The following is a 25227-nucleotide window of genomic DNA, read 5'->3' as shown; positions in this document are numbered from 1 at the left end:
TGCTCCTGTCCATCTTCATCAGAGACGCAACAGCGTTAGCGTTCTGTTCTGCATGTTTTTCCATTGGGTTTATCTCTTCTTCTGGAGGGGAAACCCTTGCGAGCACGGGGGGAGAACATGCAAACTCCACAGAAAGGCCCGGGAGATACCCCACCTGGGTACCCGGCAACCCGGCAACCTGGTCCCCAAGCGGGAATCGAACCCAGGACCTTCTTGCTGTCCTGCACCACCATGCACCACCATGCACCACCATGCACCACCATGCCGGCGAACAATTCGACTTGGCTTGAGAATTGAGAAGGCGAAGAATACAGTTTGTATACTCACCATAATTAAACCCTTGACATAAAGAAGCATACAAGTCCATTTTAAACTTTGTTTTGGACAGTCGTAGCATCAATCCAAATCACTGGGAGTGTCAACAAGAAGTGAACTGTATTCCCAGGATATCAGCGATCAACACAATGTTGCCTCAGATGAGCGTCTCATTTGTGCTACATTCTTAACCCTTTCACTACCACACTACAGAAGGTTAACCTTTCACTACCACACTACAGACGGTTAAGTGAAAGGTTAACCTTCTGTAGTGTGGTAGTGAAAGGGTTAACTCTGGGAAGGCTCTGGCAGGAGCACTCATTCAGGGGTACTACGACTATGCTTGTACCTCATGGTACCAAAGCACCTCAAAGGCGCTAAAAACAAAATTACAAACATCTCAAAACAAACTGGTCAGACTACTGCTTGACCTTACTCCTAGAACCCACCTCACCCCTGCCCACTTTGACAACCTAGGATGGCTTAGAGTAGACGACAGAGTACAGCAACTTGCAATGGGCCTGGTCTACAAGATACACTACACGACCAAGGTACCCATGTACAGGCAAAATACTTCCCAAAGGTCAGTGAATACCACGATCACAACACCAGAGGGAGCTCCACAAATCATGTTAAACCCAGATTCGGCTCAAATAAGGGACTAAACACGTTTCGCAATTATGCCACATCAATGTGGAACGCCCTACCCAAAGCTGTAAAGGAATGTGGATCACTTCCCACTTTCAAAACCTCTCTCAAGGGACACCTACGGGAGACTGCTATTCAACACTGGCCCCTGTAAATATCCTAACCCAACCCCCTCCAATGTACAGTCATTTACCTAGTATGGTTTTGTCAATAGTCCAATGTACAATTTTGTTTGTTTGTACAGTGTCTCCCCCCCCCCCCCCTCAATGTACAGTTTTGCCAATGTACAGTCATTTACCTAGTATGGTTGTCAATAGTCCAATGTACAATTTTGTTTGTTTGTACAGTGTCTCCCCCCCCCCCCCCCCTCAATGTACAGTTTTGCGTGTTTATACAGTGTGCCCCCCCCCCCCCCCCCCCCAACCACCTCCAATGTAGATTACCCAGTATGGTTGTCAATATCCCAGTTTTTTTTCTCACTAGTGCGGGGCATAGGCTTCATTCAACCATGTGGCGATTTATTTCCCTTTACAGTAGAAATGTAGGTAAATATTGGAGCATATCTTACAAGTTGAAAGTGTTCTGAACATTTCTGACCCGTAGATCCAGTGTAAATGTAAACAAAAGAGACGTGTAAAAGGACCTACCTGCTTCTCTCAGTTGCTTACGAGCTTTGGACTCGGTGAAGGAGGACACCTCGTAGAACTTGGAGTGGATGCGGGAGTGCTTGAAGCTGCTGAAGTGGACGCTCTTGCAGTAGACCACGCAGTCGGAGAGCTCTTTGGACAAACGCTGCTTGGACTTCTGAAAGGAAAGAGAGAAATTGTAGTGAGCTGATCAGGGTATTCTTCTGACACGCCCAGAGATGAGGGTGTAGTAGCGGGTAAGAACTAGATTCGATTAGATTAAAATTAGGGATGTCCGATATTATCAGCCGATATTGGCATTAAAATGTAATATCGGAAATTATCGGTATCGGTTTAAAATTAAAAAAAAAAATTATTATTATTTTTTTAAACATTTATTTGACCTTTATTTACCCAGGCAAGCAAGTAAGAACTAATTCTTATTTTATTTATTGTGAAAAGTATGCATAATGTTGTGTTAATTCCACGACAAGAGATATGTAATGTTAATTACCTGAAATTATTCCGTTTTTGGGGAGTGGGGGGAGGGGGGGGGGGGGGGGTGGGGGGGGGGGGGAGGAGGACCCCTGCATATATCGGTATCAGTTGATATCGGTATCGGAAATTAGGAGTTGGACAATATGGGTATATCGGATATTGGTAAAAAAGCCAATATCGAACATCCCTAATTAAAATGTATTGTCATCATACAGCACAAGTACTGTACAACGAAAATAAGTTTGGCATCCAACCAGAGTGCAAATGTAGCAGTAAAGTGCAACAGCAATATACAATGTACAGGTGGTTAAACTGGGTACAAAATATACAAATGAGTACTCCTGAATGTAGTGCTAATCAGATGTATGTACAGAGTTGTAGTATAATAAATAAAGACAGTATGACTACTTCTGGCCAGCAGCGTACTAGTAAGAGTAGAATATGTACAGATATAGATATAGTAAAGTATACAGTAAATTCTGAGTACAAGTAAACTATATAGTATGTACAACTGTCTGCTCATGCTGGCCTCCTGTGTTCTCTCCTCCTGTGTTCTCTCCTCCTCTGGCTCCCTCTCTAACTCCCTCTCTAACTCCCTCTCTGGCTCCCCTCCTCTGGCTCCCTCTCTAACTCCCTCTCTAACTCCCTCTCTAACTCCCTCTCTGGCTCCCTCTCTAACTCCCTCTCTAACTCCCTATCTGGCTCCCTCTCTGGCTCCCTCTCAGCCATCCTACTTCCTCAATGGCTGTCCCCGCCATTAAACCATTTGCCGCTCAGATCACGAGGAACGAGATGATTAGCTGCTCACTGATCCTAGATCGGTACGGCCGCAGTAGCCTGCAAGTTGGAGAAGTGAACGAGTGACCAAGAAATGGAGAGAGGTTGCAAACCCCCATCACTCGTTCCACTGAGTGGCAGTAAATGGAGAGAGGTGCAAACCCCCCATCACTCGTTCCACTGAGTGGCAGTAAATGGAGAAATGTCATTGTTCCAACCAGTGCAAGCATTGTTGTCTTCTGGGTAGAAAACAGAGTTTTCTGAATGTGTCTCTAATGGCGTAGTAGCAGTGGGCATGCTGTACCATAGATATATATAACTAGATGGTGCAAGGCAGAGTCTCCAGCATAGTTCACCATCTTGTCACAGGCAGCACGCCCACGCATAACATGAATGTCTATGGTGAATGTACTAATAACCATAGCTTGCAAAAATGTTCAACCAATTTAAAAACGGTTTGGTTTATTACAAACTTTCCCTGCCACGCAATTTGAGCATCTTATACCTTCTGTAGTGTGGTAGTGAAAGGTTAACCTTCTGTAGTGTGGTAGTGAAAGGTTACCCTTCTGTAGTGTGTTAGTGAAAGGATTAAACCTTCTGCAGTGTGAGGGGGCGGCTAAGTGGCGCCAGTGGGCAAGGCGCTCGCCACTAACGCAGGATATGCTGGGTTCGAGCCACACTACAGAAGGTTAATCCTTTCACTACCACACTACAGACGGTTAACCCTTTCACTACCACACTACAGAAGGTTAACCCTTTCACTACCACACTACAGGAGGTTAATCCTTTCACTAACACACTACAGACGGTTAGCCCTTTCACTAACACACTACAGACGGTTAGCCCTTTCACTAACACACTACAGACGGTTAGCCTTTCACTAACACACTACAGACGGTTAGCCCTTTCACTAACACACTACAGACGGTTAGCCTTTCACTAACACACTACAGACGGTTAACCAGAGGAATCCTGCGGCGGGTGACAACAGCGCTGAGTCTACGCAACACACAACCCGTGGGGAGCAAGTGATACCTAACCGCCATGTTGACCAAAAAGTAGGTCTCGCTGCCAGCCAATCCGGGGCTTCTATGAGTGTTAAAAACACCAGAGCGACAAACGAAACCTCCTCGCGCTCCGCCTCCCCCCCCTCCCTCCCCCCCGCGCGCACGAAAGGTGATCCTGGACCTTGGAAGAGCGAGACTCCGGGTTCGGCGAGACGGCTGTCACCAAGGTCACTTACACCCAGCGGCGGGCGTTCAGCTCGCATTGCTGCCAGACCCAGGACCTGGACCACCTCACCTGTCATACGGCTGCCAGACCAGACCTGGACCACCTCACCTGTCATACGGCTGCCAGACCAGGACCTGGACCTCACCTGTCATACGGCTGCCAGACCAGGACCTGGACCTCACCCCTGTCATAACGGCTGCCAGACCAGGACCTGGACCACCTCACCTGTCATACGGCTGCCAGACCAGGACCTGGACCTCACCTGTTATACGGCTGCCAGACCAGGACCTGGGCCTCACCTGTCATACGGCTGCCAGACCAGGACCTGGACCTCACCTGACATACGGCTGCCCAGACCAGGACCTGGACCACCTCACCTGTCATACGGCTGCCAGACCAGGACCTGGACCACCTCACCTGTCATACGGCTGCCAGACCAGGACCTGGACCTCACCTGTCATACGGCTGCCAGACCAGGACCTGGACCTCACCTGTCATACGGCTGCCAGACCAGAACCTGGACCACCTCACCTGTCATACGGCTGCCAGACCAGGACCTGGACCACCTCACCTGTCATACGGCTGCCAAACCAGGACCTGGACCTCACCTGACATACGGCTGCCAGACCAGGACCTGGGCCTCACCTGTCATACGGCTGCCAGACCAGGACCTGGACCTCACCTGACATACGGCTGCCAGACCGGGACCTGGACCTCACCTGTCATACGGCTGCCAGACCGGGACCTGGACCTCACCTGTCATACGGCTGCCAGACCAGGACCTGGACCTCACCTGTCATACGGCTGCCAGACCAGGACCTGGACCACCTCACCTGTCATACGGCTGCCAGACCAGGACCTGGACCTCACCTGTCATACGGCTGCCAGACCAGGACCTGGACCTCACCTGTCATACGGCTGCCAGACCAGAACCTGGACCACCTCACCTGTCATACGGCTGCCAGACCAGGACCTGGACCACCTCACCTGTCATACGGCTGCCAAACCAGGACCTGGACCTCACCTGACATACGGCTGCCAGACCAGGACCTGGGCCTCACCTGTCATACGGCTGCCAGACCAGGACCTGGACCTCACCTGACATACGGCTGCCAGACCGGGACCTGGACCTCACCTGTCATACGGCTGCCAGACCGGGACCTGGACCTCACCTGTCATACGGCTGCCAGACCAGGACCTGGACCACACACACACACACACACACACACACACACACACACACACACACACACACACACACACACACACACACACACACACACACACACACACACACACACACACACACACACACACACACACACACACACACACACACACACACACACACACACACACACACACACACACACACACACACACACACACACACACACACACACACACACACACACACACACACACAGTGTAGTGCACCATCACTCTCACACAATCACAACTTGAAAATTATGTAAATATTATCGGTCTAGCTAAATACACGTCCTGTGCTATCTGTCTTCAGAGTGTATACTGTATGTCAATAGGACTGAAATGGAATTGCTTAAAAAGAGCATAGCGCCCTCAGAAAATCTAAATATACAAATATATTAAAAAGAGGTTCAAAATAAATAAATAAGTAAATGGAAAAATACAGTATATGAAACGTGAACTCTGTTCCTTGTCCTATAATCCCTAATGTTTAGCGCTCTTGATAACTCGTTTGTGTGACATCTGTGTCACTGAGAGGACAGTCAGAGGTCCCGCACGGTGCTTAGCGACAGAGGTGATCCCCGACGCAATTAACACTTCTCAGAGGATCAAGTGTCCCATTTCAGAGGCTCTGTGCCCACGACCTTCACCTGGTCGTCCAATCAGCCCTCTCATGTGGCCATCTGTCTGTCTCTCTGTCTGTGTCAGCCGTCTGTCTGTCTGTCTGTCTGTCTGTCTGTCTGTCTGTCTGTCTGTCTGTCTGTCTGTCTGTCTGTCTGTCTGTCTGTCTGTCTGTCTGCCTGTCTGTCTGTCTGTCTGTCTGTCTGTCTGTCTGTCTGTCTGTCTGTCTGTCTGTCTGTCTGTTTGTATGTCTGTCTGTGTCAGCCGTCTGATGTCTGTCTGTCTGTCTGTCTGTCTGTCTGTCTGTCTGTCTGTCTGTCTGTGTCAGCCGTCTGTCTGTCTGTCTGTCTGTCTGTCTGTCTGTCTGTGTCAGCCGTCTGTCTGTCTGTTTCTGTGTTCTTAAAAGGGGAACAACACCCAAATTAAGAATTGCAATATGTTATTTCCCCGTCCATGAAAGTTCAATCAATATTTTTATTTTTTTTATCCACTTTTTCTCCCCATTTTCTATTTTTCTCCCATCCCAATTTCGAATTTCCAATTCTTCCCTCCCCTGTCTTGAATGTTGCTAGACTATGCCTCCCACTGGTCGTCTGTAGTGAGGATAGAAGCCTTGCATCACGTGTCCCCTCCGGTACACGAGGAGGAAGCCTGTCGCATCTTTTCACCGCAGCAGCTCAAACTCTCAGTGGCGAGGAGTAACGCATGGGAGGCTCACGCTGCCCCCGATACTTCCTGTTTCCGCCGCACCGGCGTCACCCAACCGACCTGTAGGAGTCGCTGTCCACAATGTCCAATCCCCACCCACCGGCTTTCCCACCCTCTAACACTGCCAATTGTGTTAGTATGACGGCCGGCCAAGCCGGTAGCAACGCCGAGAGCTGGGCTCGATACCAGCATCTCCTGCGTTAGTGGCAAGCGACTTGCCCACTGCGCCACTCAGCCGCCCCTTCAATCAATATTTGTGAACAAGAGTGTCTCTCTCTCTCTCTCTCTCTCTCTCTCTCTCTCTCTCTCTCTCTCTCTTAGGCGTCACACTTCAATACCATACAGAACCAATATAATAAACATATGTTACCATACATGACTGTTACGTATTACTTTCACATGGTGGAGGGATACTTACTGTCTGTGATGCATATTCACATTGTGGTAGTAGTGTGTTGTCACTAATGGGTGGTTTGATTGACACACCGTTTTCTTTCTGTTGTCATTTAGCTTGTAGTTAAAATGGCCGCTTTTCTAATTTGCCACAGGTGTAAAAAAAAAAGCAGAGTGCAGGCTGCAGATTCTAGTTCGTTCTCTCTCTCGCAGCTGTCTGTATAGTATGGCTCATTTGACAGGCACTGTTTATAGTCCAACATGGACAAACCAGTTCATTTATACATACTTTAGTTTGTGCGCTATTCCACTTTAAACATCGCCCGTTTCAAAATAATCCAGTCTAGTTTTCTAGATAGTGAGATATGACGTGTTATATGCATATGCGCAAATCGTTCTGGTTGCTCGCCTGAAACCTATATTATTTCCAAATCAAAGATATATACCAATATAGATGTTTCTTCACAAAATCATCAAGGGAGGGGGGTCGTTTTACGAAGCTGCGATCGTTACCAAAAGCATGTTTTAGGTTCGGTAAAATACGACGCTGTGATCAATACAAAAGCATGTATTAGGTTAGGTAAAATATACCTAAAATAGACCTTACCTTAGTCAGAAGGTACTCCAAAATGAATAATCCCAGTAGTTCCATCGCGATCACCATTAGTCGTGTGCATTGGGCCTGGCTATAATATGGGAAACTAGTGCAGTCAGGCGATTAAAAAAATTAATCTAATTAATTACAGGATTTGTAATTAATTAATCTAATTAATCGCATTTTAATCGCATAACCATTTTATGCCTGATATTCTATATTCTATAATCATATTTCAAATTGCATGTGTCCGGATGGCAGAATTCAGTACTGTATCTACAAAACCTTCTGTTTAATCATCTTCCATCTATTAATTTGCTTAGATTTTTCAGGTCTGGTCAATTTGAGCATAGTGTTATTCACAGTCAAAGATAATTTTTTTTTTTATTGATATTCTCATTTGGTTCATTACAATTTACTCAAGCCTAGTAACAGACACAGTATTTCGGACACTGGGAATACATTCCCTGAGATCCATAGATGTCCCTAGAATCAGATACCAAGAACATGCAAATGGACCATATAAAAAAAAGTCTGTAATGTGTATTCTACGTTCTTATGGAATGAATGAGATAAAAAAAAAATTATAATAAAAAAAAAAAAAAAAAAACTTTTTTTTTGTAATTAATTTTGAGTTAATTTTCATAACGCGATAATTTGCTGTGTAATTAATTAATCTAATTAACGCGATAAACTGACAGCCCTATGGGAAACAATAGGTTTCAGGCGAGCAGATCGGCGACAGATAGCTGTGTGCTGATTCACTTCCTAATAAACTAACCTACACTGTAACACGCAACACTTTGATGAACATTGTTACTCAGCTGATAGAGTTATACCCTTCTTGCTGTCTTGTCGCACAGAACTTGTAAGTCGCTTTGGATAAAAGCGTCAGCTAAATGACTAAATGTAAATGTAAATGAGGAGATTCCTGCAGCCGGAGGTACCTCAGTACTGAAAGACAACTGAGAGACCCAGTTCAAAAGGTAGGCGATACTGCCATCTGTCGGTATTCGATCGCCATTGCAATTATAACATAGGCAGCAGTGCCAGGGAGACACAGGCAGGTCCACGCAAGTGTTTAGAATGGGGAAATAGAAAAAAATTAAAAAGGATCAAAACCCGAGAAATCTCGGGTTTGGCGCTCAACGGTTGGATTCGAAACACGAGAAATCTTGGGTTTGTCACAGAAAGGGTTAATATACAGGGAAATGTGTTGTGTGGACGAACGAGAAACGCATCCCTCCCCTCCTTCAACGTGCCCATGAGCAAGGCATTCAACCCCCCAGCTGTTCCGTTGGAGCGGCCCGGTGGCTCCGAGGTGTTGACGTGCGAGTGTGACACAGGAAATTGCTGAAAAAGAACAACATTCTCTAAATAATTGATGTTTTAATAAAAGTTTTATACCCAGTGAGTGAGCCAGGCCGGGGCACAGAGCATGGATTAATTTGTAAAGGCGCTATAGATAACATTCTTATGTAGACTAATCATTTATAAAAAAAATAAAGAAAGAAAAACATCCACAGAGATTTTAGAAAGGTGCAGAATAAAGGTATTGCTTTTCCCTATAAATATATAATAATATAATATAAAGGATTCATTGATATGATTAAAGTATTATACAAAGACCCATCGGCCATGATTACAACAGGTACAATCATCTCCAAAATCTTTCCGGTATCACGCTCAGCCAGACAGGGTTGCCCTCTTAGTCCCGGACTATTCGATCTATCATTAGAGCCTTTAGCACAATATATAAGACAATCCCAATCCATAGAACCAATCATAATCAAGGGCACACAACATAAAATTTGTTTATATGCGGACGACGTAATATTGTTCATGCAAAACCCCAACACCACATTGCCTCATCTGCTCAAGTTGATTGAGAACTTTGGTGATTTATCGGGATTTAAGATAAATTGGCCGAAGTCGGCTTTCCTTCCACTTAACACCCCTGCAAAAAAAGATATAACCCTCCCAGGAGAGATACCTATGGTAAAACATTTTAGATGCTTGGGAGTGGAAATATTCCCCACCATAAGACAAACGGTGAAGTACAATTACACAAAAATCCAAAACAAAATCAAATACGACCTTGATAGGTGGGCAAAACTTAAAAACTCAGTACAAGCACGGATATCAATAGTTAAGATGGATGTACTACCTAGAATCAACTTCTTCAGTTCAATGCTACCGTTACCCCCTCCAGAGGGTTACTGGAAAAGATTACACTCCTCCACATACAAATTTATTTGGAATAACAAACCACCACGTATAAAAAGATCCACCGCACAGAGAAATAAAGCAGATGGTGGCATGGCATTTCCAGATTTTTTCCACTATTTTAAGGCGTACACATTAAGACCATTGACAACATGGTTTGATCCCCAAGCATTAGTATCCTGTAGAAAATTAGAAGAAAACATAGTAGCCCCACATAGACTGAAGGACATAGCATACACTAAACTACCAATCAAGCACTGTGAACGGAAATTTGGCCCCATAATTACTCATGCGATCCGGATATGGCGTGAAACACAAAAAAAAAATCCTAACCCACATAAATGGCACAATCATACTCCCTTATTCAATAACAATGCACTCTTAATTGAAAAACGACCTATAAGATTCCCTATATGGGAAGAGCAAGGCATACACTCATTAGGGGATGTTTTTAACAAACAGGGTTTTTGTAGTTATGGAGAAATATGCAAAAAATGTAATCTCACCAAGTCCACATGGCTTTTTTACATACAGTTACGGCTATGTTTGAAGTCTCACGGTGTTCCATTAGACATACCAATTGAACACCACAGATACCACAAATTCTTCTATGAAAGAGAGACATCGAGAGGTTTTGTTTCAGATTTTTATCATCAATTACTAACGTCCTCGTATGAAACCCTCCAACTAGACTCTGCCTGGAGGAGGGATATACCAGACCTGGAAAGTGACTTTGATTGGCAAGGAGCCTGGGCAAATGTCCGACTTACATCAAGGAACCCGGACCATCAACAAATCAATCTTAACTATATTCACAGGACATACTTGACTCCTATAAGACTGAGCAGAATGGGTCTTAAACAAGACTCCAAATGCTCCCAATGTACAAATGGGAACGAAGGGACATTTATGCACATGTATTGGGACTGCCCACCAGTTAAGACATTCTGGAAAGATGTGACCCAACAATTATCAAAACTCGTATCTTGGAATATACCTGTACACCCCTCGGTATTACTATTGAATGATGTTTTTGAGTTTGCAGTAAATCCACAGCTAAAGAGATAGGTTTTATCGGGTATCACAGTAGCTAAAAAGCTGATCGCATCACGCTGGTTTCAACCGGAAAAAATTTGCCGGAAAGTTTGGTTTCTTACATATCTCGATGTGATTTATCAAGAAATATCTACAGCAAGAATTCTGGGTCTCAATGAATCCAAAATGTCAATGTGGTTAGAAGTGGTGGAGAGAATAAAAGCTAGCTTATAATGGTAGTGTCTGGTTAGGTGCGAGGGATAATGGAGGTACTATCCAAGGTGGGGTCCAGGAGGGGGGGGTTCGAGCTGGAGCGTATGTGTGTAGGTTTTTAGATAACAGGTATTAGGGGTATATCCTATATAAGACAATTAACTAAAATGTGATTTCATTGGATGTGCACTGACAACTAATGCTTGTATATCTTATCGTGTGTTGTCATGTTTGTTTATGTGTTTGTTTAAAAAAAATAAAAATAAAATAAACAGATATTACAATCCCTTAAAAAAAATAATAATAATAATAATTTATTTATGAATTTATCATTTAAAAAATGAATGTTGTTGTTTACATGTTGCTGACATGCTGGTTCTCTAGTGGGACATCTAGTGGCTCAATGTTATCTATAGCACCTTTAACACTTTCATCACCACACTACATACGGTTGTGAAAGGGTTAACCTTATGTAGTATGGTAGTGAAAGGATTAACATTAGGTAGTGTGGTAGTGCAAGGGTTAACCCTTTGTAGTATGGTAGTGAAATGGTTAACCTTCTGTAGTGTGGTAGTGAAAGGGTTAATCTTCTGTAGTGTGGTAGTGAAAGGGTTAACCTTCTGTAGTGTGGTAGTTAAAGGGTTAACATTATGTAGTATGGTAGTGAACGTGTTAACATTCTGTAGTATGGTAGTGAAAGGGTTAACCTTCTGTAGTTTGGTAGTGAAAGGGTTAACCTTATGTAGTGTGGTAGTGAAAGGGTTAACCTTATGTAGTGTGGTAGTGAAAGGGTTACATGTAAGTAAAGGCTGATGGGGGAAATAAAACACCACAGTAAATAGAAAGGGAATAGAAGTAGTACATATGAAGTGACATTTCAAAGGGAGCCATAGGAGAAGGAGGGATTGGACGATGACAGCGTTTGCCTTGCACCCACTGCTGAGCACATGTGGAGGAAACACTGCAACACGTCCCCTCCTGCTCTTCCCTTCAGTCACGTCTCCGGTATCTCTGTGATGCAAGCCTCGCGTGTCCGGTGTCAAGCGCTCGACGCAGTCAGACGGAATCTTAGAGGCTACTAAGAGAAAGGTTGGTGATGCCCGCGGAGAGCTAGATTCCATTTCATTTACTTTTTGTTTTGTTTTTTTGGAAGTAGGAATTGCTGTCGCCATGTTCACACCTCTGGTTTATTAGTGATGAACAGACACAAGAAAACAGTTAATCTACCTACGCATTGTCGGCATGGGGGTTAGAATTGGCCGCTTCCATGATTGTTTTGGTTTAGGGTACATCAATGAAGTAGGCCTACATGCATACAACATGTAATGTTTGGGAGTAAAGTGTAAATCCACTTCCTGGAGGTATGGTTATTGAGTATGTTTAGCTTAGTTTAGTTTGGGAGTAAAGTGTAAATCCACTTCGTGAAGGTGTGGTTATTGAGTATGTTTAGCTTAGTTTAGTTTGGGAGTAAAGTGTAAATCCACTTCGTGAAGGTGTGGTTATTGAGTATGTTTAGCTTAGTTTAGTTTGGGAGTAAAGTGTAAATCCACTTCGTGAAGGTATGGTTACCTTCAGGAAGTGGATTTACACTTTACCCCCAAACTAAACCATGCTAAACATACTCAATAAAACCCGGAAGACAGTAGACATCCGGGAATTTTAGGAGTACCAAAAAATACCTACTCAACCTCCGCACTGAAGGGACCGTACTGCTACTAAACCATCATAAATGTAAGATACTGAACCATTATAAAGTTAAGATACTGAACCTCATAAAGTTAAGATACTAAACCATCATAAAGTTAAGATACTGAACCTCTGTACTGAAAATACCGCACTGCTAGGGGTTTTCAGACACAGGCGCATGTTCCAACTTCCACGTCGTGTGGTGGTGAGTTGAGGTTGTGTGGTGGTGATGGTGAGGTTGTGTGATGGTGAGGTGAGGTTGTGTGATGGTGAGTTGAGGTTGTGTGATGGTGAGTTGAGGTTGTGTGGTGGTGAGTTGAGGTCATGTGATGGTGAGTTGAGGTTGTGTGGTGGTGATGGTGAGTTGAGGTTGTGTGGTGGTGAGTTGAGGTTGTGTGGTGGTGATGGTGAGTTGAGGTTGTGTGGTGGTGATGGTGAGTTGAGGTCGTGTGGTGGTGAGTTGAGGTTGTGTGGTGAGTTGAGGTTGTGTGGTGGTGAGTTGAGGTCGTGTGGTGGTGATGGTGAGTTGAGGGCCTCGCAGTTCAGACCAGGATTGACCACATGTTTCATAACGTGCACACGGGAATCACCTGGTAACCCATTGAAAACAGGAAACACATTTGTGTGTATATGCAGGCTATATGATGCATTATTAGCAGGCGTTTTAGGTCTAAATGGGTTGGGCCCAGAATAGGTGACGATGATGCATGAATAAGTGCAGTGAACTCGCTGTCACTGTGGCGTCTGTCAACGAGGACGTTCTGCTAAAAATATTAACTGTAGTTTGGGGGGGATTAACTGAAACCTAACATCAGTAATCAAAGGAAGTACCGTTTATCTCTAATTCCACTTCAATCAGCCTAATCCAGGAAGTATTCCATATTCCAAATTATAATCCCTCTTGCTAGGACAACTAGAGGGTCCCGCGTTAGAAATTAGTGAAAGGAGAGTGAATGGGAGCTGATCCAGAATGTTCATGTTCCGTCTAGTTCAGGCAATTCCATAATGCACTCCACACTTTTGAAGAAATTGGGCATCTTAATCTGCAAAGTTTGGGGGCTGCTGGCTGCTGTGTCTCCCCTCCCTTCAACCATACTTTCTCAATGTCGTTTGCACTAACCTGTATATTCTGGAATAACTGCAGTTGCACATACAGTACAGTACATATACTATGGTTTTGTTCTGTATCGACACAAATATCTGCATTGTGATCATTCGTACTTGTATATTAAAGGGCGGAGACCCCTCTGACCTAAATAATTATCGCCCTATTTCCAGACTGTCTGTAATGGCCAAAGTCTTTGAATTTCTTGTAAACGAACAACTGAAAAAGTTTCTAACTGACCATAATATTCTTAACGAGTCGTTTGCACTAACCTGTATTGGTGGTAATCTTGCCAACGTCCGGACATTGCGTTGACAATGATCGACATTGACATCCTACACACGGGGATTTTAAGTAAAAGACTGGGACATTTACCACCCACCTTGGGCTTGATGCGGACGCTGTTGCGGTGGACGTCGTCCTCGTCGATCTCCGCCGCCTCGTCCTCATCGCTCACCTCCCCCGTCAGGGAGTCTCCCCCCGTGCCGTTCAGGCTCTCCTCCAGGCCGCCGATCTTCTTGGCTTTCAGTAGGATCTTCCCCTTCAGATCCTGAACCGGGAGAAGGAGAGGGCTCCGTTAGATGACAATGAGGCTTAGCCTACTGTTTAGGTCATGGGCTACATGACATTCTAGTGGCAGTATGTCTGGCTTATGTATGTGCAACTATACCAACATAATATGGGTTGCACATGTTGCCTACAAAATCAGTGAATATAATTTGTGTGTTCATACAGTCAGGATTTCCAGGGACAAAGGGTAGGCCATATCTTACATGTAGGCTACTGTCTTCAGTGTCTCTCAGCTGTCCTTGGTAGGCTATAGTGACTTGTCCTTGGTAGGCTAGTGACGTGTCCTTGGTAGGACTTGTCCTTGGTAGGCTAGTGACTCATCCTTGGTTAGTGACTTGTCCTTGGTAGGCTAGTGACTCATCCTTGGTTAGTGACTTGTCCTTGGTAGGCTAGTGACTCATCCTTGGTTAGTGACTTGTCCTTGGTAGGCTAGTGACTTGTCCTTGGTAGGTTAGAGAGGGAGAGAAGACATGTGTGGCTCCTGCATCGCCCAGGTGTGTTGAACTACTTGTGCGTCCACCCTGTGACGTTCAGAGGACGAGACACTCAGGCACATTGAACAAACTGTCTGACCGCTGGCCCGGTGGAGATTTGCGCTCTACGGAGCGCACTTTTCTAGTCACAAGAGTGACCGCTGCGATATCGGTCATCAGCATCGACTACAAACATTTCCGACTGTGGGTCCGACATTCAGCCATCTCATATACATCTCGACATCCATCCGTTATAATGGAGAAACACAACAAGGAAGTAAATAATACAGTTTGCTCTGAGAAGAGGCGGCCGGTCAGATGATACAGGGCTGGATTACAACCCGAAGCTTCAACTGGCTGAGGACATAATACTGTCTGAGGACCTTGGGGTGTCTCTCTCTCTCTCTCTCTCTCTCTCTCTCTCTCTCTCTCTCTCTCTCTCTCTCTCCCTCTCTCCCTCTCTCTCTCTCTCTCTCTCTCTCTCTCTCTCTCTCCCTCTCTCCCTCTCCCCCTCTCTCTCTCTCTCTCTCTCTCTCTCTCTCTCTCCCTCTCTCTCTCCCTCTCTCCCTCTCTCCCTCTCTCTCTCCCTCTCTCTCTCTCCCTCTCTCTCTCCTATCTATCATGCCAGTTAGGGTACCTTGTGTATACTGTATACTTTACTTACTCATAGTATTCAGGATATGAGGACTGTGTGTCACTAGGAGGGATATGATGACTGTGTGTCACTAGGAGGGATATGAGGACTGTGTGTAACTAGGAGGGATATGAGGACTGTGTGTAACTAGGAGGGATATGAGGACTGTGTGTATGTGTAACTAGGAGGGATATGAAGACTGTGTAACTAGGAGGGATATGAGGACTGTGTGTATGTGTAACTAGGAGGGATATGAAGACTGTGTAACTAGGAGGGATATGAGGACTGTGTGTCACTAGGAGGGATATGAGGACTGTGTGTATGTGTAACTAGGAGGGATATGAGGACTGTGTGTAACTAGGAGGAATATGAAGACTGTGTGTATGTGTAACTAGGAGGGATATGAGGACTGTGTTTATGTGTAACTAGGAGGGATATGAGGACTGTGTGTAACTAGGAGGAATATGAAGACTGTGTGTATGTGTAACTAGGAGGGATATGAGGACTGTGTGTAACTAGGATGATAGGAGGACTGTGTGTCACTAGGAGGGATATGAGGACTGTGTGTAACTAGGAGGGATATTAGGACTGTGTGTAACTAGGAGGGATATGAGGACTGTGTGTAACTAGGATGGATATGAGGACTGTGTGTAACTAGGACGGATATGAGGACTGTGTGTAACTAGGAGGGATATGAGGACTGTGTGTAACTAGGAGGGATATGAGGACTGTGTGTCACTAGGAGGGATATGAGGACTGTGTGTAACTAGGAGGGATATGAGGACTGTGTGTAACTAGGAGGGATATGAGGACTGTGTGTCACTAGGAGGGGTATGAGGACTGTGTGTAACTAGGAGGGATATGAAGACTGTGTAACTAGGAGGGACATGAGGACTGTGTGTCACTAGGAGGGATATGAGGACTGTGTGTCACTAGGAGGGATATGAGGACTGTGTGTCACTAGGAGGGGTATGAGGACTGTGTGTATGTGTAACTAGGAGGGATATGAGGACTGTGTGTCACTAGGAGGGATATTAGGACTGTGTGTAACTAGGAGGGGTATGAGGACTGTGTGTAACTATAGGGATATGAGGACTGTGTGTAACTAGGAGGGATATGAGGACTGTGTGTAACTAGGAGGGGTATGAGGACTGTGTGTAACTAGGAGGGGTATGAGGACTGTGTGTAACTAGGAGGGGTATGAGGACTGTGTGTCACTAGGAGGGATATGAAGACTGTGTGTAAGTGTAACTAGGAGGGATATGAGGACTGTGTGTAACTAGGAGGGGTATGAGGACTGTGTGTAACTAGGAGGGGTATGAGGACTGTGTGTCACTAGGAGGGATATGAAGACTGTGTGTAAGTGTAACTAGGAGGGATATGAGGACTGTGTGTAACTAGGAGGGATATGAGGACTGTGTGTAACTAGGAGGGATATGAGGACTGTGTGTCACTAGGAGGGATATGAGGACTGTGTGTAACTAGGAGGGATATGAAGACTGTGTAAGTGTAACTAGGAGGGATATGAGGACTGTGTGTAACTAGGAGGGATATGAAGACTGTGTAAGTGTAACTAGGAGGGATATGAGGACTGTGTGTAACTAGGAGGGATATGAGGACTGTGTGTAACTAGGAGGGATATGAAGACTGTGTAAGTGTAACTAGGAGGGATATGAGGACTGTGTGTAACTAGGAGGGATATGAGGACTGTGTGTAACTAGGATGGATAGGAGGACTGTGTGTCACTAGGAGGGATATGAGGACTGTGTGTAACTAGGAGGGATATGAGGACTGTGTGTAACTAGGATGGATATGAGGACTGTGTGTAACTAGGAGGGATATGAGGACTGTGTGTAACTAGGAGGGATATGAGGACTGTGTGTAACTAGGAGGGATATGAGGACTGTGTGTAACTAGGAGGGATATGAGGACTGTGTGTAACTAGGAGGGATATGAGGACTGTGTGTCACTAGGAGGGATATGAGGACTGTGTGTAACTAGGAGGGATATGAGGACTGTGTGTCACTAGGAGGGATATGAGGACTGTGTGTAACTAGGAGGGATATGAGGACTGTGTGTAACTAGGAGGGATATGAGGACTGTGTGTAACTAGGAGGGATATGAGGACTGTGTGTCACTAGGAGGGATATGAAGACTGTGTGTCACTAGGAAGGATATGAGTGTACGTGTCACTAGGAGGTATATGAGGACTGTGTACGTGTCACTAGGAGGGATATGAGGACTGTGTGTACGTGTCACTAGGAGGGATATGAGGACTGTGTGTCACTAAGAGGGATATGAGGACTGTGTGTAACTAGGAGGGATATGAGGACTGTGTGTAACTAGGAGGGATATGAGGACTGTGTGTAACTAGGAGGGATATGAGGACTGTGTGTACGTGTAACTAGGAGGGATATGAGGACTGTGTGTAACTAGGAGGGATATGAGGACTGTGTGTAACTAGGAGGGATATGAGGACTGTGTGTCACTAGGAGGGATATGAGGACTGTGTGTCACTAGGAAGGATATGAGTGTACGTGTCACTAGGAGGTATATGAGGACTGTGTGTACGTGTCACTAGGAGGGATATGAGGACTGTGTGTACGTGTCACTAGGAGGGATATGAGGACTGTGTGTCACTAGGAGGGATATGAGGACTGTGTGTAACTAGGAGGGATATGAGGACTGTGTGTCACTAGGAGGGATATGAGGACTGTGTGTCACTAGGAGGGATCAGCGTTTCCGTTAGCCGGTAATTACCGGTATTTGACCGGCAAAATCTGTTGAAGTCCGACATATTTAATCTCTCCGGTCTTAATGTCCGGTGAAAATAATTCCCTGAGTCTAAGCACAATTTGATTATTTGAATTGTATTAAAATAGGCTAAAATTAAATAGCCTATGTGTTCTGAAGGATCAGATTAAACCGAATATATATATTTATTTATATATATATATTTAATTGTATTTGTATATCCCCTGATATCCCTTGTATATTCCTTGTACAATATGCATTGAATATCCCTTCTAGTCTACTGAACATCCCATAATAGTCTCCATTCTACCATTGGACGAGACCTTGGTGCCAGGTCGCCATACCCCTCAGACCAGGTTCAATCGTACCGCTCAACATGTATGGACAAGTCCTAGTTCCGCGTAGGAATATGTCTACCGCACCACTAATGGTACTATTTGTTCATAGTGCGTATATATACTGCGCTATTAAAGTAGAGCTTTCCTTTAGTCCAGTTCCTTACCCTCCAACAGAGTGACAGACGCAAAAGCCTCCCCGCGAACCACGTGTGGGCAGTAAGGCCAATTCGGCCCAGTATCGGCATTGAGACATCGTGTATATTAATATTTGAATAGTCATATTTGGCACTATATCGTCGAGTTGGACGTATTCTATTAAGCTAATAATAGTATATTCATATGTAGTGCCTCGTGCGGTAAGAGTTCTATAGTAATCAGCACCCCCATCGTTTCGGGCATCAGCTGGACGCTTATCCAGGGTGGTTGACCCCACGTGAAGCTGCACCCGAGGAGCTCCAGGCCAAAGAGCGAGTGGACCTGTATATTGGATTATTCTACCGACGACGGCTAGCCTTCCCCGGCTTGGATTATGCTTTGAGTACTTTGATTATTCTATGGATAAAGGCCAACACTGCGGTGTGTTGGAAATACCCCCCCCGGAGAGGACGACAGGTGAGAAGACGCTCTACACGACGAGGTCGCCTCACGTCTCTCCATCGTGGACCGGAGGACGCCGGCCACAGAGAGTCCAACTGCTTTCATCTGTGGATCGAGGATCGCTGGGCACCGGGTCGCACGACTGTGGGCTCTCCCAGGATACCCTCGGCCAGACGGGATACAGCCAGACTCTACCCCCCCCCTCCAGCTGTCCTACAAGCAGTCGGAACCTTCCCCTAGTGTATCCAGCTATATAATCATTCAAGTATCATTGCTATTGTTCCCTAAATATTCCAGGTTGTATATTTGCTTCCTGCGCAATCAGAGATTGGACATTCGATATTGATCTACCTACGAATACTCATTTGCCATAAAAGTGCATACTATTTCAAATCATAAATGTAATTAAGTGATCGTTGTACATACCTTTTGCTATGTATTATTATTAAACGCAGACTTTCGACTTGGTACATTTGTGTTGGATCCGTTTCATCAGGTGGGAGTGTTTATCATAATTATTTATACCTAGTACTGGGTGGCCAGAGTCTAAAGTACAAGAGGTAGTGGTAGTAAGTATCATATCTAACAATACAGTCAGGGAATTGTACCCCTCAGTTACAATTGGTCCTTCGAGCCGGAGGGTAATCAGTGTAATATTAATATAGTGTTATTAATATTAAAATGGCCTATGATGAACACTCCACGAAACGATCCTCCTAACCAACAACGCCCGCGGCGCAAACGACAGCTCCCTCAGTACCTAGAGGCTTACGCTGTCAGTCAACAACCTAGTCTTCTACCAACAGTAAACGCGGTAAAACTAGAAAGTAAAATTATGTCTAACCCTAACGACCAGGCTACCCCGACCATAGAGGCCCCTATGGGTTCTAACGTAACTGACCCAGCTCACGGTGGGGACCAGGGGGAACCAGACATGACTTTACACCCCGCCAATACCGAAGAAGTAGTCCCCGACGAGTCCCGGGAGGAAGACAACACTACCGAGAGAGAACTCGGCACGGAAGAAGATGAGGAGAGCACCGTGGAGATAGAGCTCCAAGACTCCGCACGGAGTACCCCAAGGGACGGCTCCCCTATACAACCGTCTTCTCCCAGCGAGGCAGAGAGGACACTACAGCAGGCATTCCTCGTCAGCCTGAAAGCCTCTACTGAACGCGATAGACTCCAGGGTGAACGCGATCGATTGCAGATACAGCAACGGAGCGAAGAAGAGCACATACGCCTGGAAATAAGACGCATTCAGATGGAAGAGAATATGGCAAGAGACCGGGCCGACGCCCAGCGCGCCGCCACCGGTGCCCAGAGAGAATCGGATCTCACCAAGCGCGAAGCCGAGCGCGACAGAGCACAAGCGCAACTAATAGAACAGCTGATCAGAAGGACAACACCCCCTCCCTCCACCAGAGGCTCCAGGAACTCGTCTAGACATCACTCCAGGGCGGCATCCCCTAGCCGAGTAAGCGACCCTGAACTTGACCAACAGACGAGGTTTATACCCCCCGCAGACCCCCTTCCCCAACTGGTCCAAGCGAGACCCAGCCACCGGGAAGGAGCAGCATACACTGCGGAGAGGCTAAATCAGAGACTACAAGCCCTGGATGACCTAACGGAAGACGAAGAGGAAGAGGAGGAGAACCACGCCCGACGACAGCACAGTACTCTACCGGACCAGGAGGTCCAGTACAGCCCAGGCTATACCCCCGCGGAGCTGCGCTACAGACCCCCGACGCTATTCACGGGTGAGCACGACGCACGACCCGCACCGAGGAACAGCACCTGGACCAGCGGGCCATGGTACACAGCCGGTACCAGCCCACGCCAAGGAGCAGGAGGAGACTCGCCTAGGAGGCCTCTCCCCCAACGCTCGCCGATGTATCAACAATCCGCGTCATACATTGGCACACCTATGGTACCAGACTTCACCCAGGAGAACCGGGCCCAGTATACGGAGCTCCGCATGTGTCTGGAGACAATGTTGGTGGATGTCATTGATGAACGCCATAAATACGCGATACTACTGAAGCATTTAAAGGTACCCCGCGCGCACAACATAGCGCTCGCCTACGCCACTTCCACGACCCCATACACCGCAGCGCTGGTAGCGTTGGACCAGAGATATGGACGTATATGGGATTACGTGATCCAGGAGATCAGGCACATCGACCGCCTACCCCCAGCAACAGACAATCGAGCACTGGACGACCTGTCCATCAGAGTGCAGTCCCTGGTAGGGATGCTGGGAGCGCAGAGGGAAAAGGGTAGGCATGAACTATACGCCAACTCAAATGTAGAGAGGATCTTGGAGAAGCTACCGCCCGCCCGACAGGAGCGCTTTAGGCGGCAGAGAGACCACCGAGACCCTAATGGCCCCGAACCGAACCTCCTCGATCTAGCCGACTTCCTGGCGAGAGAAGTCAGCAGCTTACGGCCAGATACATTCGGACGGAGCACCCCTGGCTCCAGAGAAGGAACCAGGAGACTAAATGATGGAAGAAGATCGGTGACTGTCATGCACCAATCGGAGTCAGTGCCAAGCAGTAGGAGCCACAGTACCCCCTCAAGAAAGGAGAAGTGGAAGATAGTGTGCCCCTACTGTGAGAAAGAACACTGGCTGTCACAATGTGACTCATTCCCCAAGATGAATGCGGAGGAAGCGAGTCAATGGATAAAGTCCAACAGACGCTGTTTTCGCTGTGCGCGATCACACATGGCAGCCGAATGCCGCTTAAAGAAAAAGTGCAGTCGGTGCGATGGAGCCCATCTGGACATACTCCACGACAGTAACAGACGGCGGCCTCCACCCGCACCATCCAGCAGCAAAGCAAGCGTCATGTACATCGACCCCGCCAGCAGCAGCGGAGCCAGAGTGCTCTTAAAGGTAGTCCGTGTGACATTGAGCTACCAGAATAAAGTCATGGACACTTACGCCGTCCTTGATGACGGGTCAGAGAAGACCCTTCTGCTCGCGTCCGCTGCGGCCTAGCTAGGGCTGCGGGGGAGCGAAAACCAAATGACAATTCGGACAATAAGAAGAGATTTGAAAACGATAAAGGGCGAGAATGTCTCATTCTCTATCGCAGCAAGCGGCCAGCCCGAGCGACGGTACAGGATTACAGACGCTTTCACCAGCCAAGAAATAGGACTCTCGCGGTACACATACCCCGTAGCCAAGCTGATGGAGAAATATGTACATCTACGCAAGCTACCGATCCCACTCATAGACGGTGCTACCCCGACACTGTTGATAGGCTCCGACCATGCAGACCTCATTGTCCCGATAGACCGGGTTCATACCGGACCCAGAGGCTGTCCTGCAGCAGTCGAGACCCGCCTAGGATGGACTCTCCAAGGCCCACTCGCCAAATCTCTCAACCGAACCACAGCCACTAGCTGTCTCCACTCCCGAGTAACAGAGGGAGACACCGCACTCCTGCAGCATGTAGAGAGGCTATGGACCTTAGAACAAATGCCCTTTAAGAACGAAAAGAAAGACATTCGCTCTAAAGACGACATCTACGCCATTAACCTCCTCGAGACGGGAACAAAGAGAGTCCCAGTCAGCGGCGTGTTGAGATACGCCACGCCACTCCTGCGGCGGGAAGGGATGCCTACCTTTCACGCAAAGAAAGACGCCACAGAGCGGTACCTACTAAACACAGAGCGGCGCTTAGCCAAGGACCCCGCCCAAGAAAGTGTATACCGCGCTGAGATTGAGAAGCTCATCACAGCGGGACACGTCACAAAGATTGACATTAAAGAGGCCGACCAGACGACTGAATCGTGGTACGTGCCCCACCACAAGGTTCATCACAACGGCAAAGACCGCATCGTGTTTAACTGCAGCTACCAGATCGGATCCCAAAATCTGAATAAAGAGCTATTGCCCGGTCCTACACTCGGCCCCTCCCTACTAGGCGTACTACTCCGCTTCCGCCAGGACAAGGTGGCTATCAGCGGGGATATCAAAGGGATGTTCCTGCAGGTGAGATTAGTAGAGGAGGACAAGCCCCTGTTGCGGTTCCTATGGAGAGAGAGGCCAGGAGATGAGCACCCAGCCATCTACCAATGGGAAGTCCTCCCTTTCGGAACTACATGCAGCCCATGCTGTGCTACATTTGCACTACAGAGACATGTCGCAGAGGACCCAGCAGCGGACGAAGAGGTCCGACACAGTGTGAAGAACAGCTTCTACGTAGATAACTGTCTACAAAGCGTTTCGACCCAGGAAGAAGCCGAGGCTCTCCTACATAAACTCCGCGCCTCTCTGATCAAAGGCGGCTTTGATCTCAGGCAGTGGGCCAGCAGCGATCCGCACGTACTGCGCAGCCTCTCCTCCGAGGACAAGGCAGCGAGCAGCGAGACCTGGATGGCCACAATCCCAGGAGAAGCCCAAGAGATGACACTAGGACTAGTGTGGCGCTTCAAAACAGATTCGCTCCACTATAGACACAAACCCCTGACCACGGAGCAGGGAAGGTCGACGGCAATACCGACCACCAGACGGAGTGTGTACAGAACACTCGCCCGACAATATGACCCGTTAGGATGTATACTACCGTACACCACCAGGGCAAAGATGATTGTACGAGCATTGTGGGACAAGGACCAGGGCTGGGACGACCCCATTCCCGCACACCTTGCATCCACCTGGAGAGAGTGGGAGATGGAACTCCACTCACTCCCAGGCGTTAATATACGCCGAAGCTACTTCCCACCCACGGTGAGGCCAGAGACATGTAAAATGGATTTACACGTCTTCAGTGACGCCTCCGAGGTCGCCTACGGATCAGTAGCCTACTTGCGGGCCCAAGAAGAGGGGGGAGAGATCTACACAGCATTCATCCTCGCCCGCTCGAGAATAGCCCCACGCAAGCAACAGTCTATCCCACGTCTGGAGCTCTGCGCAGCCCTCGCAGGAGCGCATCTAGCCACGCTCATCCAACGTGAGCTCACCATTCCGGTGCATGGAACAATCCTGTGGTCAGATTCCACGACAGTACTCGCCTGGATCAAATCGGATTCATGCAAATACAAAGTCTTCGTGGGAGTCAGAGTCACTGAGATTCAAGAGTTAACCGGAGAGTTAACCGGAGAAGCAAGCTGGCGCTATGTTGATACAGGGCACAACCCAGCTGACGTCATCACCCGGGGAATGTCCCTAGATGACTTGACCCGTCATGGCATCTACAGTGGCGGACCAGCATTCCTCAGGCTCCCGGAAGGAGATTGGCCCACGCCCGCCCCGAGGGAGGCAGGTGACGAGGAGGCTGAGAATAAGAAACCCATGTTCTGTGGATTGAGCACTGTTGTCTCCGCAGACCCCAACATAGACGATTGCATTACCATGGAGAGTGCGCAGCAACGGACATTCCTGCGGCACCACCCAGAGATTAAGTCCCCCGCTGATATGTCAGCAGCTGACTACGAGGAAGCAGAACTGCTTCTACTGCAGCGAGCCCAGAGAGACTCGTTCCCCGATGGACTAGACTGTCTGCAGGGAGACAGCAGATTGATTCATCTGGCCCCCGAGAGTGACACACATACCCTCATCAGAGTGGGTGGTCGCCTGCGGAGAGCCCCCAATTTACCGGATGACATTAAGTACCCGATCGTATTGAACAGCCGACACAAGGTCACAGAGCTGATTATAAAGAAATACGACGAGGATGTACACCACGCAGGAGCAGAGAGAGTCTTCGCGGAAATCAGACGTCGTTACTGGATACTTCAAGGAAGAGAGGCGGTGCGACGCTTCCAGCGAACCTGTCTAGACTGCCGAAAGTGGCGCGCGCAGCCCAGCATACCACGGATGGCTGACCTACCTCCATGTCGCCTCCGACTCGGCGACAAGCCATTCCACTCAACAGGCATGGACTGTTTTGGCCCGCTGCACATAAAGAAAGGAAGAGGCACCGAGAAGCGGTGGGGTATTGTATTCAAATGCATGACCAC

General features: G+C 47.3%; 1 protein-coding gene across 1 annotated transcript in view; it reads right to left on the bottom strand.

Annotated features, from left to right (window-relative positions):
• Nucleotides 1-25227, bottom strand: part of plcd4a (phospholipase C, delta 4a) — a 98743-nt gene that overhangs the window by 18285 nt on the left and 55231 nt on the right. The window contains exons 9-10 of the mRNA XM_084335625.1: nucleotides 14271-14438; nucleotides 1611-1767 (exon numbers count right to left, since the gene is read on the bottom strand). Coding sequence (XP_084191751.1) covers nucleotides 1611-1767; nucleotides 14271-14438 — 325 coding nt within the window. The remainder of the gene's footprint in view (nucleotides 1-1610; nucleotides 1768-14270; nucleotides 14439-25227) is intronic.

The sequence above is a fragment of the Notolepis coatsorum genome, assembly GCF_963971535.1.
Source record: "Notolepis coatsorum genome assembly, chromosome: 1".
Classification (NCBI taxonomy): Eukaryota; Metazoa; Chordata; class Actinopteri; order Aulopiformes; family Paralepididae; genus Notolepis; species Notolepis coatsorum.
The sequence above is the reverse complement of the archived record's forward strand: the minus strand, read 5'-3'. Positions and strand labels throughout refer to the sequence as shown.